The sequence below is a fragment of the Olea europaea genome, unplaced genomic scaffold (genome assembly GCF_002742605.1).
Source record: "Olea europaea var. sylvestris unplaced genomic scaffold, O_europaea_v1 scaffold464, whole genome shotgun sequence".
Lineage (NCBI taxonomy): Eukaryota > Viridiplantae > Streptophyta > Magnoliopsida > Lamiales > Oleaceae > Olea > Olea europaea.
In genome coordinates, this window is record NW_019262951.1 from 50,860 (window position 1) to 66,303 (window position 15,444).

A 15,444-nucleotide genomic window follows, 5' to 3' on the forward strand; every position below is an offset into this window, starting at 1 on the left:
GAAATCTGTCTTCACGAGGGATGCCTCGGTGTTACAAGCATATTCTGCAAGTCTTGCAGTTGAATTATTTTTGCGTATTGAACGTCTCCATGTCACAGTATGCTATGGGCAAAGAATATGAATCCAACAAAAGACAGATTTTTGGGCTCACAAATGGTCCGATCGAACCATACACTGTACATATTCGTAGGTGCACGAGTGGGGGTTAAAATTCAGATTTTATTTTAAATCAAAATCAACAATTAATTTTAACTATAAATTTCATGAGATTCATAACTTTTTAACAACAAATTTTATCAACTTTTATCGATATCTAATCTCCTAAGAATTTAATTTTAATTCTCACCAAACAGGCTTTAGTGAAATGGTATGGTACTGTGTAGAAGTCGCTGCCAATTCAAAGAAAGACTGGTGGATCCTCATCCTCCTCGTACCTCAAACTGATCACGGGTTTGTCATTGTTGCATTCGAAGTCGAACCTTCCATGTGTCCACTATATGTTCGAAAGAATCTTGCTCTACAACGTAAGAATAAAAACGAGAACCAATATCCAATAAATATCATAGTGAATGCATAAATAGATAGAAATTACCAGTCATCTACGTACTCGGCGCAAATGATCTCCATAGGAATTGGGTTGCACCGCTTGATCATTTTACCTCAATTAACCTTTATTAGTACATAACTAGAGCGTTCAACTGAACACGGATGAATCAGAGATATGAAATCATATGCGTATGATAAAGTGCAAAACTACGCACTTCGCCACATAATCAAAGAGAACAGTAAAATCATTTGTGGTTGAAAAATAAATTATTTCCCATTGGAAGACTGATGCTGGATTATCAAGGACATGTAATGTAATAAAGATCGTGTTACAAAAGGGCCTACCCTCAAGAAAATCCATCTTCAAATGTTTGGCGTTCTACTCAGATAAATGAATAATGAAGTGCAATATGACATAACTGAAGCTTACACTTAAAGAAGTGAAAGAAACTTTATAAGAAATTCTAAGAATGGAGCACTACTTTCATAACAATAATGTAAAATAGAATATAACCAGTCATCCTTTAAAATCAAGCTAGCAAACTACCATTATGAGCTCGCTGAAATTCTCTGTACTTCATTAGATATGAGGAGAAATGAAATTTTTGGAAGGGATTAGATTGGCCTATTTTAGCTTTTATTATTTTCTCCGGTTCTAATACCCTTAAGTCCTTTAATTTCCCTTTTTGTTCTATGCCAATGCAATAAATGTGTCAAAACGAATTCAAAATTGTAGTTTCTCCACAAGGTTTTACTCCCTGTATAGATGCAATATCCAGCATCCAGAAGAGTGGAAGAGGTGGGAATTCAAGAGTAGGCTCGTCGGCAAGCAAGAGCAACCGAATGTAGAAAAAGGAAGCCTCTCGAAGTGACAAAGACGTCCCCATCCAAGATATACATCATCATCATAGTTTCTTCTGACGAGCCTAAAACAATCCAATCGAAGCAAAGATATCAGGGGACCCAAAAACGTCCTATAAATCGATAATACACTCTTTAACTGAATATAGAAAGAACATAATAAAAAAGAAAGATTATACTCCATAATCCACCAACTGCTACACAACTTAAAATCAATGTCATTTGAAATACGGAGTTGAAAACATGCGTGTTTAGAGTAATTTACAAGGGACTCACGGATCTTATAGCATCGAAATTTTCCAGTCCTCTGTAGAGTATCCATCTACACTGACGCAGCTCACGTGTCAGAGACAGACCACAAATATGCGTCCCTCTCTGTAGCTATTTTATCATTCATCCTTTTGAACAGTTCCTTCTCAGTAACTATAAGATGCAGGAAAATAACCAGAAACAAAAGAAATTTATTGAATATCTGTCAAAATTACAAATTTATTTTTCGTATACATGCCATAACGTAATAGTAGCACATCTATGATCTATGTATTATTCTAATGGTACTCTTAATTGTCTCCCATGCTTTTTCTGGTCATAAAAGCATGCTTGTGGTTTGGCTAAGCTTAATGATAAATAAAAAGTTGCTTTCTTCAAAGATTTTTGGATAGATTACATTTTCTTACTTTTAAGTCAAAAAAGGTCACTTATTTAGAAAGTAACAGTTACCTTGAAGTAAAAATGAGTAACTTATATTCATTTGATCAATATTTTAAAAAAAATTATATTAAAACTTGTTTATTTACTTGTAAGTAGACTTTTAAACTAAGCAAAAGAAGCTCCGGACATATAGCAGGCACTGGACTTAAAAAACAGCAGCAGCCAGAATACAGAAAACAATCGGTTGCATAGAAAGGATATAATTATGCAACAAGCGAAGGAAAGTGAGTTTACCGTTACTGCGGTCAATACCATCCCAGTGTCTCCCAGGTTTAATCCCATAACGGTTTGAAGCAGCATCCAGTCCTCTTCTTATCCATCTGTGACTTGGGATTTCCTGGGGAATTATGAATCCTGATTCTTTCATTTTTGCACCCTCACCTAAATCCGGAAGAACTGGGTCCAATTGCTTTTTCTGAAACATCATACACAAAATATGTGGAAGAGAGAAAAGGATACAAGTGTAAGGAAAAAAATGTACAGCTGATCAATCTCAGCTCAACTAGTTAGTGCCTTGAACAATTCTTAATGGCTACAACGAAAGATAACCTACTTTGACCAAATGTGCCATAGGGTCACCCCATCTGACTCTTTCCTTCAGCATTTTATCAAGTTCAGGATCATCCCTGCAAATTCAAAGTTGGTACAAAGTCAGAGGACAATTACAAACCACTTTAATAGAACACTAGGCACCTAAAATTTACCAGGGAAAAAGAGGACAAAAAATCATAATCACATCCACAGAGTTGATAGCTTTAAACAAATGATTGTCACATATACTAAGTACAATTAAGAGCATGTTTGATAAAGCTTAAGATTAAATTTAAGCTCATCAAACATAATTTTTATACATACATTTTATACGACCCACAGCTTCCCACTTATTATAAACACGTTTTATGGGACTCACAACTTATAAGCACTTAGAAACACTAGTAAACAAGCATTGTTTGTGACAAGTACGTCAATGACAAATTTGCCGTGCAGCCTAATTAAAAAAACAATTAAGCAATCATGCTGAAAAGGGAGCATGAAAACGTTCCAATGCCAAGTCCAGTTTCAAATCTATTGCTATTACAAGACACCATTATTGAATCTTTATTACCTGTTCCGTGCAAACAATTTATCCTTCTCAGCTTCTAATTCTTGCAGTCTTGCTTCAGCTTCCCGCTTTTGAGCTAACCCTTTACCCCATTCCAGCTTTATTTCCTGAATGAATAAGACAGTTAATCTCTAGTATCACATAAGACAAGTAATATATTGTGTCCTACCATGCCAATGCAAACAATGGATGTTGTCTTTAATAGTGGATAAAATAGACTAAAGTAGAATCAAATCAGACATTAAAGCAATGTACAGGTCATTGCAAAGATTATAGATGAAGAAGCAATAACAACCATTTTTATTTCATAAAAGAAAACAAAGACCAACAGATACCAGAATCTAATAAAAACATCTAAATTAACAAGTGGCCATAGATTTTTTAACACACAAATTAAATAACATTCTCTATCTCCCGAAAATCATATTTTCACTTAAAATCCCTGTTGGGTCACATCAGTGAAGGCTAGGTAGGACAAGGAGGGAGACCCTAGCATAGGTCACCCACTTTGTAAAAAAGATATCAATCAAAAGGGCCTTTTCTTTTGCCAAAAATGTCTCAGCAGAAGATATGATTTCTTGGAACCAAGGTTTATTAGTTTAAAATACATAAAAAGAAACTTAATAGTCTGATTTCTGAGGAGTAAGGATGATTTCTTGGTTTCAATAGTTATTAATTACTTGATTACCTTAAATAATAGTATGTATCATCCACATCCAGAAAACTGTATGCTTTGCAAGAAGCTTATACAGTTTGGGAATGTGTTTTTATTGATCAAAAAGTATATTAATAGCCTTGTGAGACGAAGTGCCATACATGGTTTTCAGTGAGAGAAAAAAAATAACGTTATCTACTTTCATGTCATCAGTAAATTAAATTTTACTATTACAGCATTCTTTGTCTATTATATATAATCAAAATACTCCAATCTATGATCACCACCACAGCTTTCTTGATATTGCTAAAAATTAATTAAATACTACAACTAGGGCTGCAAACAAGCTAAGCCAAATACTTGGGGAATTCTCATGCTCAGTGCCTAAGCATAAAAATCAAAGTTCAAGTTAAAAGCAAGCGAGCTAGCCAACTCTTTAGGTTGACTCTATCAAGTACGGGAGCTGGCTCAATCTTGACAAAGATTGAGTTGAGCTCAAGCTCAAACAACTTGGAAGTGGCTCATGACTTATTCCATACCAAATGTGGAACATATGTAACGTTATAACTATGTCGTGGACTTAAAACCATGTGGGTAATACGGATACCTATAAATATAAATTTTGACCGTTATAAAAAATAAACAGTTATAGCACCTTGGGCTTCTCTTCTTTCTTCTGCACTTTTTTCTGAGATTTTAAGAACTCGTCCTTTGACATGCGTTCTCCTACAACAGATGGAGTGAGTATATGCTGTATGTGTAAGGCAAGAAATAATGACATAACGAAAAGTCTTTCTGACCTGTTACTTTGTCGCGATACACGGGTTCCGCATCTCGGCCACTCACAGAAGGATCCATCTCTTTATACCTACAAATACATATGTGTTAGCTTAAGAAATTAAAACAGGTGAGAATCTTTGGGTTGGGGGGAGGAAGGGGGGCGAGGGGAGAGAGAAAGAGAAAGAGAAAGAGTAAGGATAAGATGTATTTGTTTGTGCGTCGATTAACTGGACAGGGGTTTTAAATAGGGGAATTTGGCCAGATGACCCACTTGGACAATGATTTTGGACAAATAGCCTTTGACTATCATTAAAATGGAATAAAAAAATTTAAAATGTTTTAATTGATAAAATGACAAAATTGTCCTTCAATTTATATCAAATTATTCACCCAACTTCTTTCATTTCACCTTCTTCTTTCTTCTTCCCTTTTCCTGTGAAACCCTATTCCCCAAACTTGAATTCCAAACCCATCTTCTTCACCTTAATTTTCACTATATTTCAATATTACAAAAAAAATTTCTTTGACTCTAGTTTATTTCACATTACTTTACTCTCTCTTTGGTACAAGTTAAGACAACAAAAAAGGTAATTTTTTCTACGATTTTTTTTTCTTTTTTGTTATTTTAAAATGTGATTTTGTGCTTCCATTACTATAGTTTTATAATAAAAATTTGTAAAAATTGCATTTTTTTTATGATTTCGCGATTTATTTGTATATTTAGTTTAGTTTTAGCTGAGTTTTTTTTAATGTGAATGGATTTTTGATACATTTGGGGGTTTTGAAGATGATGGGTTAAAAAAAAATTCATTTACTGGCATTGCTATAAATCGAAATTGTGATATGTAAATGTGCTTGTTCTTTGATATGCCTTGAAACTTAGAGAGTTGCATTAAGAATAATTTGATTTAAATAATTCGGTATTTTTAGGAAAATTCTTTATATTATGTTTTACTGTAATTCCTATTTTATGTGAGTTCTATTATTAAACTTTACACTTGTTGATTTCAGAATTTTTTCATATTATATTTTGCCTATTTTTACCACAGTACCCTTATTTGTAGATTGGAAATTCACCTACTAAATAATGTATATAAGTTTGCAATTTAAAAGGTTGTGTTTCCCCTTGACTTTATTGAATCATTTTATTCTTTAGTTGCGTAAACGTTGTATCATTACGCCTACATTGATTATTACTTGATTTGACTTTGATTTACCTGTTGTTCCAAGAAAGAGAACTAGCATTGAAATCGTTTAAAAGTGGAAACACACTAATTTTGGTTGTGACAGATATGGCAGGTCATGGCCTTGATATTCCCTACATTGCTCACGTATCAACAAAGCCACCAGCTGATTTGATAAGCCAATCAAGAGGTACCCATTGGCTGATTTGGTTTACAAGTCGAGCTCCATATAGAGGTAAAAGTAGACGTGGTGTGGGCATTTTGGTGGTCGTGATTTTAGAAGTGATAACTCTTATACTCGGAGTGGGGAAAGCACATATTAGTGCTTGAAGATGAAAGGTCATTGAGAACGATACTTGTGTCGTTACTAAGATGAAAAGTTCTAAGAGAATGACACAAGTGTTGTTTAGAGGATGAAAAGGTCATTGAGAACGACACTTGTGTCGTTACTGATCTTGAAAAGATATAGAGAACGACACAACTGCCGTTATAGTGACAAACTTAATAACAAGTATGACACAAGCGACGATAATGTTCATATAACTCAAGATAGGGAGAACGACACAAGTAGCGTTATAAAAACAAAAACATGTTCATAAGAACGGCACAAGTGTCGTTACCGCTTATAAAACGACTCTTGTGCCGTTACTGGATTGAGATAAAATATTAAAACGGTGTAACTGTCGTTATGTTTAAACTAGTCGCTATCACGTGCGCTGCACGAATTTTGTATTTATTATATTTTTATTAGTGTATGAATTTTGATTTTTTTGAAAAGTTTTAGAAGCAATATCTAAAAATATTTTCATAATATAAGAAAATAATTATAAATTATTTTTACAATTGTATAGCAGTATGTTATCTAGAAAAATCATGTTTGAATAAGAAATATACAAACTATTTTGTTTGTATTCTTTGATAGTGTTGATATGATTGAATTGAATGTGAAGATTATATTTTTAAATTTTATACATTTATAACAAATTATAAATCCATATATGCAGTTTACCGTATATGTTGCCTACCGTATTTGTAGCATACCGTATTTGTAAACAACTTACCGTATTTACAGTCTACCGTATTTGCAAACAACTTACAGTATTTGCAGCCTACCGTATTTGCAAACAACTTACCGTATTTTTACATTACCGTATTTTCATCTTATCGTAAACCCTGCCTACCGTATTTACAGCTTACCGTATTTGCAAACAACTTACCATATTTTCACCTTACCATATATGTTGCCTACGGTATTTGCAACTTACCGTATATGCTGCCTACCGTATTTGCAGTGTATTTTTATATAACGATTTTTGCACTTACAAATACCGAGAGTGCAGAACACCGTATATTCACTTACCAAACCAAATTTCAAAAAACAATTCAGATTTTTATTTTTTCAATATAAGCATAAAATAAATATTTTTCAATAGAAGGTTCGATCTTTGAGGTCGACGCGGAGGAAATGAAGCGAAAAATGGGATAAATCAACAGAACGACATAAGTGTCGTTCTGTCAATAAACACAAGTTTCAACAGCCACGAGATTTTCGAGCCCCCTATATTCGAGAAGTTGAATTCATTGGAGTCCCGAGATGGACATGTCGCTCACATAATTTGGGAGATACCTTCATAACTTTGATTTTCTAACGAATGTGGATGGTGACTTGTGATTTCACTGAAATCCATACCAATTCTCCCGTTATCCGTCACGTAATCAATAATTCTGACTTTCTTAAGTTAGGATGTCCAATCTTTGAGGTTGACACGTAGGAAATAAAGCAAAAAATGGGAGAAATCAACAGAACGACACAAGTGTTGTTAAACGACACTTGTGTCGTTCTGTCAATAAACACGAGTTTGAGCAGTCACGAGCCTTCCAGGCCCTTGTATTCGACAAGTTGAACTCGTTTGAGTCACTAGGTAGACATGTCGATCACATAATTTGAGAGATACCCTCATTACTTTGGTTTTCTAACGAATGTGGATGGTGACTTGTGATTTCACCGAAATCCATGCCAATTCCCCATTATCCGATACGTAATCAATAATTCTGACTTTCTTAAGTTAGGAGGTCCGATCTTTGAGGTCGACGCGGAGGAAAGGAATCGAAAAATGGTAGAAATCAACAGAACGACACAAGTGTTGTTAAACGACACTTGTGTCGTTCTGTCAATAAACACGAGTTTGAGCAGCCACGAGCCTTCCAGGCCGTTGTATTCGACAAGTTGAACTCATTTGAGTCGCTAGGTAGATATGTCAATCACATAATTTGAGAGATACCCTCATTACTTTGGTTTTCTAACAAATGTAGATGGTGACTTGTGATTTCACCGAAATCCATGCCAATTCCCCATTATCCGATACATAATCAATAATTCTGACTTTCTTAAGTTAGAAGGTCCGATCTTTGAGGTCGACGTGAAGGAAAGGAAGCGAAAAATGGTAGAAATCAACAGAACGACACAAGTGTTGTTAAACGACACTTGTGTCGTTCTGTTAATAAACACGAGTTTGAGCAGCCACGAGCCTTCCAGGCCGTTGTATTCAACAAGTTGAACTCATTTGAGTCGCTAGGTAGACATGTCGATCACATAATTTGAGAGATACCCTCATTACTTTGGTTTGCTAACGAATGTGGATGGTAACTTGTGATTTCACCGAAATCCATGCCAATTCCCCATTATCCGATACGTAATCAATAATTCTGACTTTCTTAAGTTAGGAGGTCCGATCTTTGAGGTCGACGCAGAGGAAATGAAGTGAAAAATGGGATAAATCAACAGAACGACACAAGTGCTGTTAAACGGCACTTGTGTCGTTCTGTCAATAAACACAAGTTTGAGCTGTCATGAGCCTTTCGGGCCCTTGTATTCGACAAGTTGAACTCATTTGAGTCGCGAGATGGACATGTCGATCACATAATTTGAGAGATACCCTCATTACTTTGGTTTTCTAACGAATGTAGATGGTGACTTGTGATTTCACCGAAATCCATGCCAATTCCCCATTATCCGATACGTAATCAATAATTCTGACTTTCTTAAGTTAGGAGGTCCGATCTTTGAGGTCGACGCGGAGGAAAGGAATCGAAAAATGGTAGAAATCAACATAACGACACAAGCGTTGTTAAACGACACTTGTGTCGTTCTGTTAATAAACACGAGTTTGAGCAGCCACGAGCATTCCAGGCCCTTGTATTCGACAAGTTGAACTCATTTGAGTCGCTAGGTAGACATGTCGATCACATAATTTGAGAGATACCCTCAATACTTTGGTTTGCTAACGAATGTGGATGGTAACTTGTGATTTCACCGAAAACCATTCCAATTCCCCATTATCCGATACGTAATCAATAATTCTGACTTTTTTAAGTTAGGAGATCCGATCTTTGAGGTCGACACAGAGGAAATGAAGTGAAAAATGAGATAAATCAATAGAACGACATAAGTGCTGTTAAACGGCACTTGTGTCGTTTTGTCAATAAACACGAGTTTGAGCTGTCACAAGCCTTCCGGACCCCTGTATTCGAGAAGTTGAACTCATTTGAATCGCGAGATGGACATGTAGCTCACATAATTTGGGAGATACCCTCATTACTTTGGTTTTATAACGAATGTGGATGGTGACTTGTGATTTCAGTGAAATCCATGCCAATTCCTCCGTTATCCGTCACGTAATTAATAATTCTGACTTTCTTAAGTTAGGAGGTCCAATCTTTGAAGTCGACGAGGAGGAAATGAAGCGAAAAATGGGAGAAATCAACAGAACGACACAAGTGCTGTTAAACGGCACTTGTGTCGTTCTGTTAATAAACACGAGTTTGAGCAGTCACGAGCCTTTCGGGCCCCTGTATTCGCGAACTTGAACTTATTTGAGTCGCGAGATCGACATGTCGCTCACATAATTTGGGAGATACCCTCATTACTTTGGTTTTATAACGAATGTGGATGGTGACTTGTGATTTCAGTGAAATCCATGCCAATTCCTCCGTTATCCGTCACGTAATTAATAATTCTGACTTTCTTAAGTTAGGAGGTCCAATCTTTGAGGTCGATGTGCGGATGAAATGAAGGGAAAAATGAGATAAATCGACAGAACGACACAAGTGTCGTTAAACGGCACTTGTGTCATTCTGTCAATAAACACGAGTTTGAGTAGCCACGAGCCTTTCGGACCCCTATATTCGAGAAGTTGAACTCATACGAGTGGCGAGATGTACATGTTGCTCACATAATTTGGGAGATACCCTCATTACTTTAGTTTTCTAATGAATGTGGATAGTGACTTGTGATTTCACCAATGCGATATCTACAATCTATGCCAATTCTTCTGTTATTTGTTACATAATTAATAATTTTGACTTTCTTAAGTTTGGAGGCCTGATCCTTAAGGTCGACGCGGTAAAAATAAAGCGAAATATAGGAGAAACCAACAGAACAATATAGATGCCATTAAACGTCACTTGTGTCGTTCTGTCGATAAACACGAGTATGAGCAGTCACACGCCTTCCAGATCTCGATATTCTATAATTTGAACTCATGTAATTTGCGAAATGGACATGCCGCTCACATAATTTGAAAGATACTCTCATTGCTTGGACAACATGAAAAATGAGAACAACACTAGTGATGTTACTGTTATGAAAACAGCACAAGTGTCGTTACTTATGTAAACACGATACGAATAATTGATAACTTGTATATTTAAAAATAAATTGTTAGTAGATCAATGATATTTAATAACTAAACATCATTTCTATATTTTTTAGGTAAAATACTCGAAATGGTACCGTGATATTTTGTTATAACAAAAAATAAATAACTATCATTATGACTTCATCGATTCAAGTATATATTAAAATAATATGAAAATAGTTACAATATTTAAATTATCAAAGTAACCACAATATATTATCAATAAGAGACAGATCATAACAGATAATGGTTGTACCGTTACTTTACATGGAGGATAACGACTGTAGTGTCGTTCTACACTACAGATAACGACTGGACTGTCGTTTCCAATCGTTATCGTCCAATAGTTGCGGACGATACAAATATACACCAAATGAGAAAATGAAATCAATTAAAATATCATTTTATACTATATTAAACAATAAAAGTACCAATGTAAATGAGATTTCTAAAAATACCTTTCTTTTTTCTTTAAATATAGTGGAAATCTCAATGTAGATAATATAGATAATAAAATTCTTGTTCAAATGCTCACACTGTTGGAGAAGATAGAAGAAAAATACAATGAATATCAAGATTTTAGGGAAGAAATCACAGGGAAAACAGGTTAATGCATTTTGTAGATGAATTGAGGGATTTAATTGGATTGAAAGGGGTATTTGGGTATTTTCCATGATGAGGGTATTTTAGATATTTGACATTATTTGTTTATTGTATTTTATAAATGAAGGCCATTTGACCAAGAAACATTGAAGGAAGGTTATTTTATCAAAATCATTGTTTGACTAGGCTTTTTTATCAAATCCCCCTTTTAAATACTACCTCAACCAGTCAATCTCCTTCTTTTTCGTAATTTCTTCTTTGATATCTAGCCCACTAACTAAACCAGTCTTTGGTTCCTGTGTCAAAAACGGAGAACCATTCCACCTCTTCCTTGGAGGAGAAAGGTCTGAAATTTGATATGCAAAATCTGAGGCATCATCCTCAAAGCTGCGTCTCGATTTCCTAGCAGAGACATCAGTGGAAATGGATTTATCCTTCTTCGCCTTTCTCGGAGGCGAAATGTTATCCCATTAAGTGAGTCCAACGGCCCGGAATGTGCAAATATTTTTTTCTAGTTCAGGAGATGGAGTGAGCTTACCAGTCTGTTGCCTCCGTGGTGGGGACAAATCAGTAATATCTCCTTTTGACTCTGAAGCTTCGAAATGGTGTTCTGGTGAAGGTGTATCATAGCGAGCTCGCCGGCCACCAGAAGATTGTATTTTTGTTTGATGCTGAGGAGAAGGACTATGATATCGCTTGTGGTGCTGTCGTGGTGGAGATAAATCGACATCTACAGCAGTGGAAGGCTTTTGTTCAGGTTTTGGTGAAGAACTGTCATAACGAGCCCTCCTTTTGCGAGGTGGGGAAATATCAGAACTTTGGTCATCCAGCTGGTAACTTTTGCGATGATCCCTTGGTGGAGATAAATTAGTATCTGCTGCACCGGATTCCTTTAGGTCGAGTTTTGGTGAAGTATCATAGTGAGCCCTTCTTTTGCAAGCTGGAGAACTTTCAAAATTTTGATCATAATTCACGTGTTTACGATTATCAGTTACGGAAACCCAATCACTTCCATCCTCAGAAATGCTACCAAAAGGTCGTCTCATTTTAAGTTGCTCCAGTCTTTTCATATGTTTGACTTCAATATCCTCATCAACTTGTGGCTTCTCTTCATCTAAAGGCCTTAAGTTAATTAACAAATTGAGCTGTGATTCAAAAGTGCAGAATAATGAAAATTTACACTTTTTAAGTTACCAGTTGAATCTTCTTCATTTTCCAGGTCGACTGGCTTCTGCCAAACAGGATCTTCATCAACAATAAGAACACCCCCGGCACTGTATTTAGGCTTTCTCTTCTTCTTCTTCTTCTTCTTCTTCTTTTTCTTCTCTTCTTCGTTATTACTCGTATATTTCTTTAGGTATTCTTTCAGGGAAGATGTAGTCTTTTCAATCAGAAGTTCCTGCACAGACTAGTTACAATAGAAAGGGATAAAAAACTTGACATCTATCTATTTAGCCAAATAAATTACTTCTAATTAACCGCAAGAATCCATTTACATTACAAATAACAGGGGAAAATAAGGAAAAATAAATGCAACCAGCAATTATTTCCAGAATCAGCAAATATTAACTGCAGGAAACAATCCCAAGGTTCCAACAATTTCAATGGCCTAAAAGAACAGCTAAATTAAGGCAAGCTCTCCACTAAAGCAAAACAGTGCTTAAAACCATGGTCTTGAACTCACGTGAAAAAGGTACTGAATTAAGCCCTTGTTTGACGTCCATTCAATCAAAACTCTTTTTTCTCAAACTCATTTTCAATCGAACATTCACGCAATAAAATATTTTGCACGTGGATCCAAATTTTTCTCTACTTCTTAGCTACACATTCTCCATATTTTCCCCCAAAAAAAAACTCACTTTAATGGATGTCAAACAGCGGCTAAGTAGAACTCATAAACAAGGGCAAGTTTTTGCTGTTGGTCACTCTCATACAGAATAAAACATATCTATCTACATATGTACATGGATAAAACATACATGTATATAAACGCAACGCGAGAAGAAAAAAAAGTTAAGGATATGATAGTCAAACCAATAATAAATTCAAAAAAATATAAATAAATAAATTTAAGCACTACATATAATAAACCATCTAGAGAAAACCATAATGAACAATTTCCCAAACTATAGTCTTACTAACACATGAACATAGATAAAATAATAAAGGAGGAAATAATAACAGGGAAACAATCCGACAACGAGATTAATAAATAAAATCAGAATAAGTAATTAAGAGCAAATAAGTATATATGAAAATGGGGGTGATGTTAGAAGCCACCTGTGGTCTAGAGGTGGCATTTGTCTCCACTGGATTTTGGTCCTGCGTATTTCACCGATTACACTACAGGAGCGACCGTTCCACATCAAAATTCAAGATAGATATTGTCGAGAAAATCGCTGTTGGGCATAGTAATCGTCAACAAACAACAATTTTGGATTGGAAAAAACTGAGGTAAAAGATGAGAATCTTAGATTGAAATTAAATCATTAACTGTTAGAAAAATAATTAGTTGCAGCAGTGATCAGACCAATATAATGCAGAAATATAAAACTTATCGTCCGATCGAGTCTCGTGACAGCACGATATCCTAAAGTGAAATTGCCCGTCAATAATTGCTGTGACCTCCGTGGATAATCACTCCCAGGATACAACGATCGTAAACCACTTATGCAGCAATCACGAATAGTTTTTCTAGAACTCTCAATTGTACTCCAGAATAGGTATAAAAACCCGAATATAAGAAATTCACAATATGAAAAGAGTGATTGATTCTATTTTCTTTTTGTGTGTCTTTTCCAAAAGCGAGATATAGGTTTATATAGGCAAGATGGTAGTAACAATCTTCACTATGTTAATGCAAAATTTTAATGACTGAGTAGTGGGTGTTTTAATGGCAGTTAGTGGGTTGTTACAAAAACAAACAGTCATAAAATACTGACTAGTTTTACCCATTAAATAATGAAGAAAAAAATATTTATTTTAGTCAAAGAAGCCCAAGAGCCCAAGGCCCCAATCAAGACATTTTAATATTTGCGTGGGGAGTGATTCGAACCCCTGACGTCCCACACAAATGTCACATCTCCCACCACTTTGGCACTTTATCTAATTTGATTATTTCTTTCACATTTTATATTTATACCATAAATATATAACAGTCCCTCACATGAAAGAAATAAGATAAATGAAAATATTACTCTGGAGTACGGTAGAAATCATGCAGGCTTAGGTGTCTATCGACTTGAACCTTGGCTTTGTATATTCTATCGAGCTTACTAACTGTAGAGTGAACTATGTTTTGAACTCTACAATTATAGTTGCAAACTGAGACAATAGAACACACACATGATTTCTAGAACAGTCATTGAGTTCTCACGGTTGTGTTCATTTCAGCCGTGAACTTTCCCAGTTTCTTTGAGTGCTCTAGAGAATTCGTCTCAATTCTCATAGGAAGCGGCCCCACTTCCACACTCAAATAGGTGCTACTATTAAGGGTGCACTGTATTTAAACACCCCACTGAATATCAGCTATAGTAAGCATTAAGAGCATTAGCTCATCCTCTAATCAATACAGTTGGTACTACGCATCATAGGGAGGGGTTTGGAATAAATCCAATGTAGTACCCCCACAGACCACTCCAATAACTTTGTTGTCCCATTGAACCTTGACCATGGGATCTCCAATTGCAAGGTTGGGTTTCCATTATAGGTGATCTAATACATAATAGGCTTTAGCCCCATCCCCCTCGATGTTTGTTGAATTAGCTCTCTAGCCAATCCTTTGGTTAATGGGTCAGCAATGTTATCACTTGACTTCACATAGTCAATAGCCATAATCCCATCCTTAAGCTGCTGACGCACAGTATTGTGCCTCCTACGAATATGTCTAGACTTTCCATTGTCGGATGAATTTTGAGCTCTTGAGATAGCTGCTTGACTGTCACAATGTATTGAAATAGTTGGAAATGGTTTAGACCACAAAGGAACATCCATAAGAAAATTCCTTAACCATTCAGCCTCCTCACCTGCCTTATCTAAAGCTATGAACTCAGATTCCATAGTAGATCTAGCAATGCAGGTTTGCTTAGTGGATTTCCAGGAGACAGCTCCGCCTGCTAATGTAAATACATATCCACTTGTAGATTTACTTTCATTGGTATCGGAAATCAAATTAGCATCACAATATCCCTCAAGTATAGCAGGGAATTTGGTATAATGTATTCCCCAGTCTAGAGTGTATCTCAAATACCTCAAGACTCGAATAAGAGCATCCCAATGTTCATTGTTAGGATTACTAGTATACCT

The 15,444-nt window shown here is 35.6% G+C and overlaps 1 protein-coding gene across 1 annotated transcript; it reads right to left on the minus strand.

The window, feature by feature from the left end:
* Positions 1-720: 720 nt before the first annotated feature.
* LOC111388178 (BUD13 homolog) lies at positions 721-14,812 on the minus strand. The gene is made up of 12 exons (XM_023012861.1): positions 14,774-14,812; positions 14,516-14,638; positions 12,334-12,547; positions 11,678-12,253; positions 11,359-11,602; positions 4,676-4,743; positions 4,531-4,601; positions 3,224-3,327; positions 2,672-2,744; positions 2,353-2,533; positions 1,684-1,830; positions 721-1,472 (listed from the first exon to the last, which is right to left on the minus strand). The coding sequence occupies exons 1-11, from the start codon at positions 14,810-14,812 to the stop codon at positions 1,745-1,747; spliced, it is 1,779 nt and encodes a 592-aa protein (XP_022868629.1). The 3' UTR covers positions 721-1,472; positions 1,684-1,744.
* Positions 14,813-15,444: the final 632 nt, after the last annotated feature.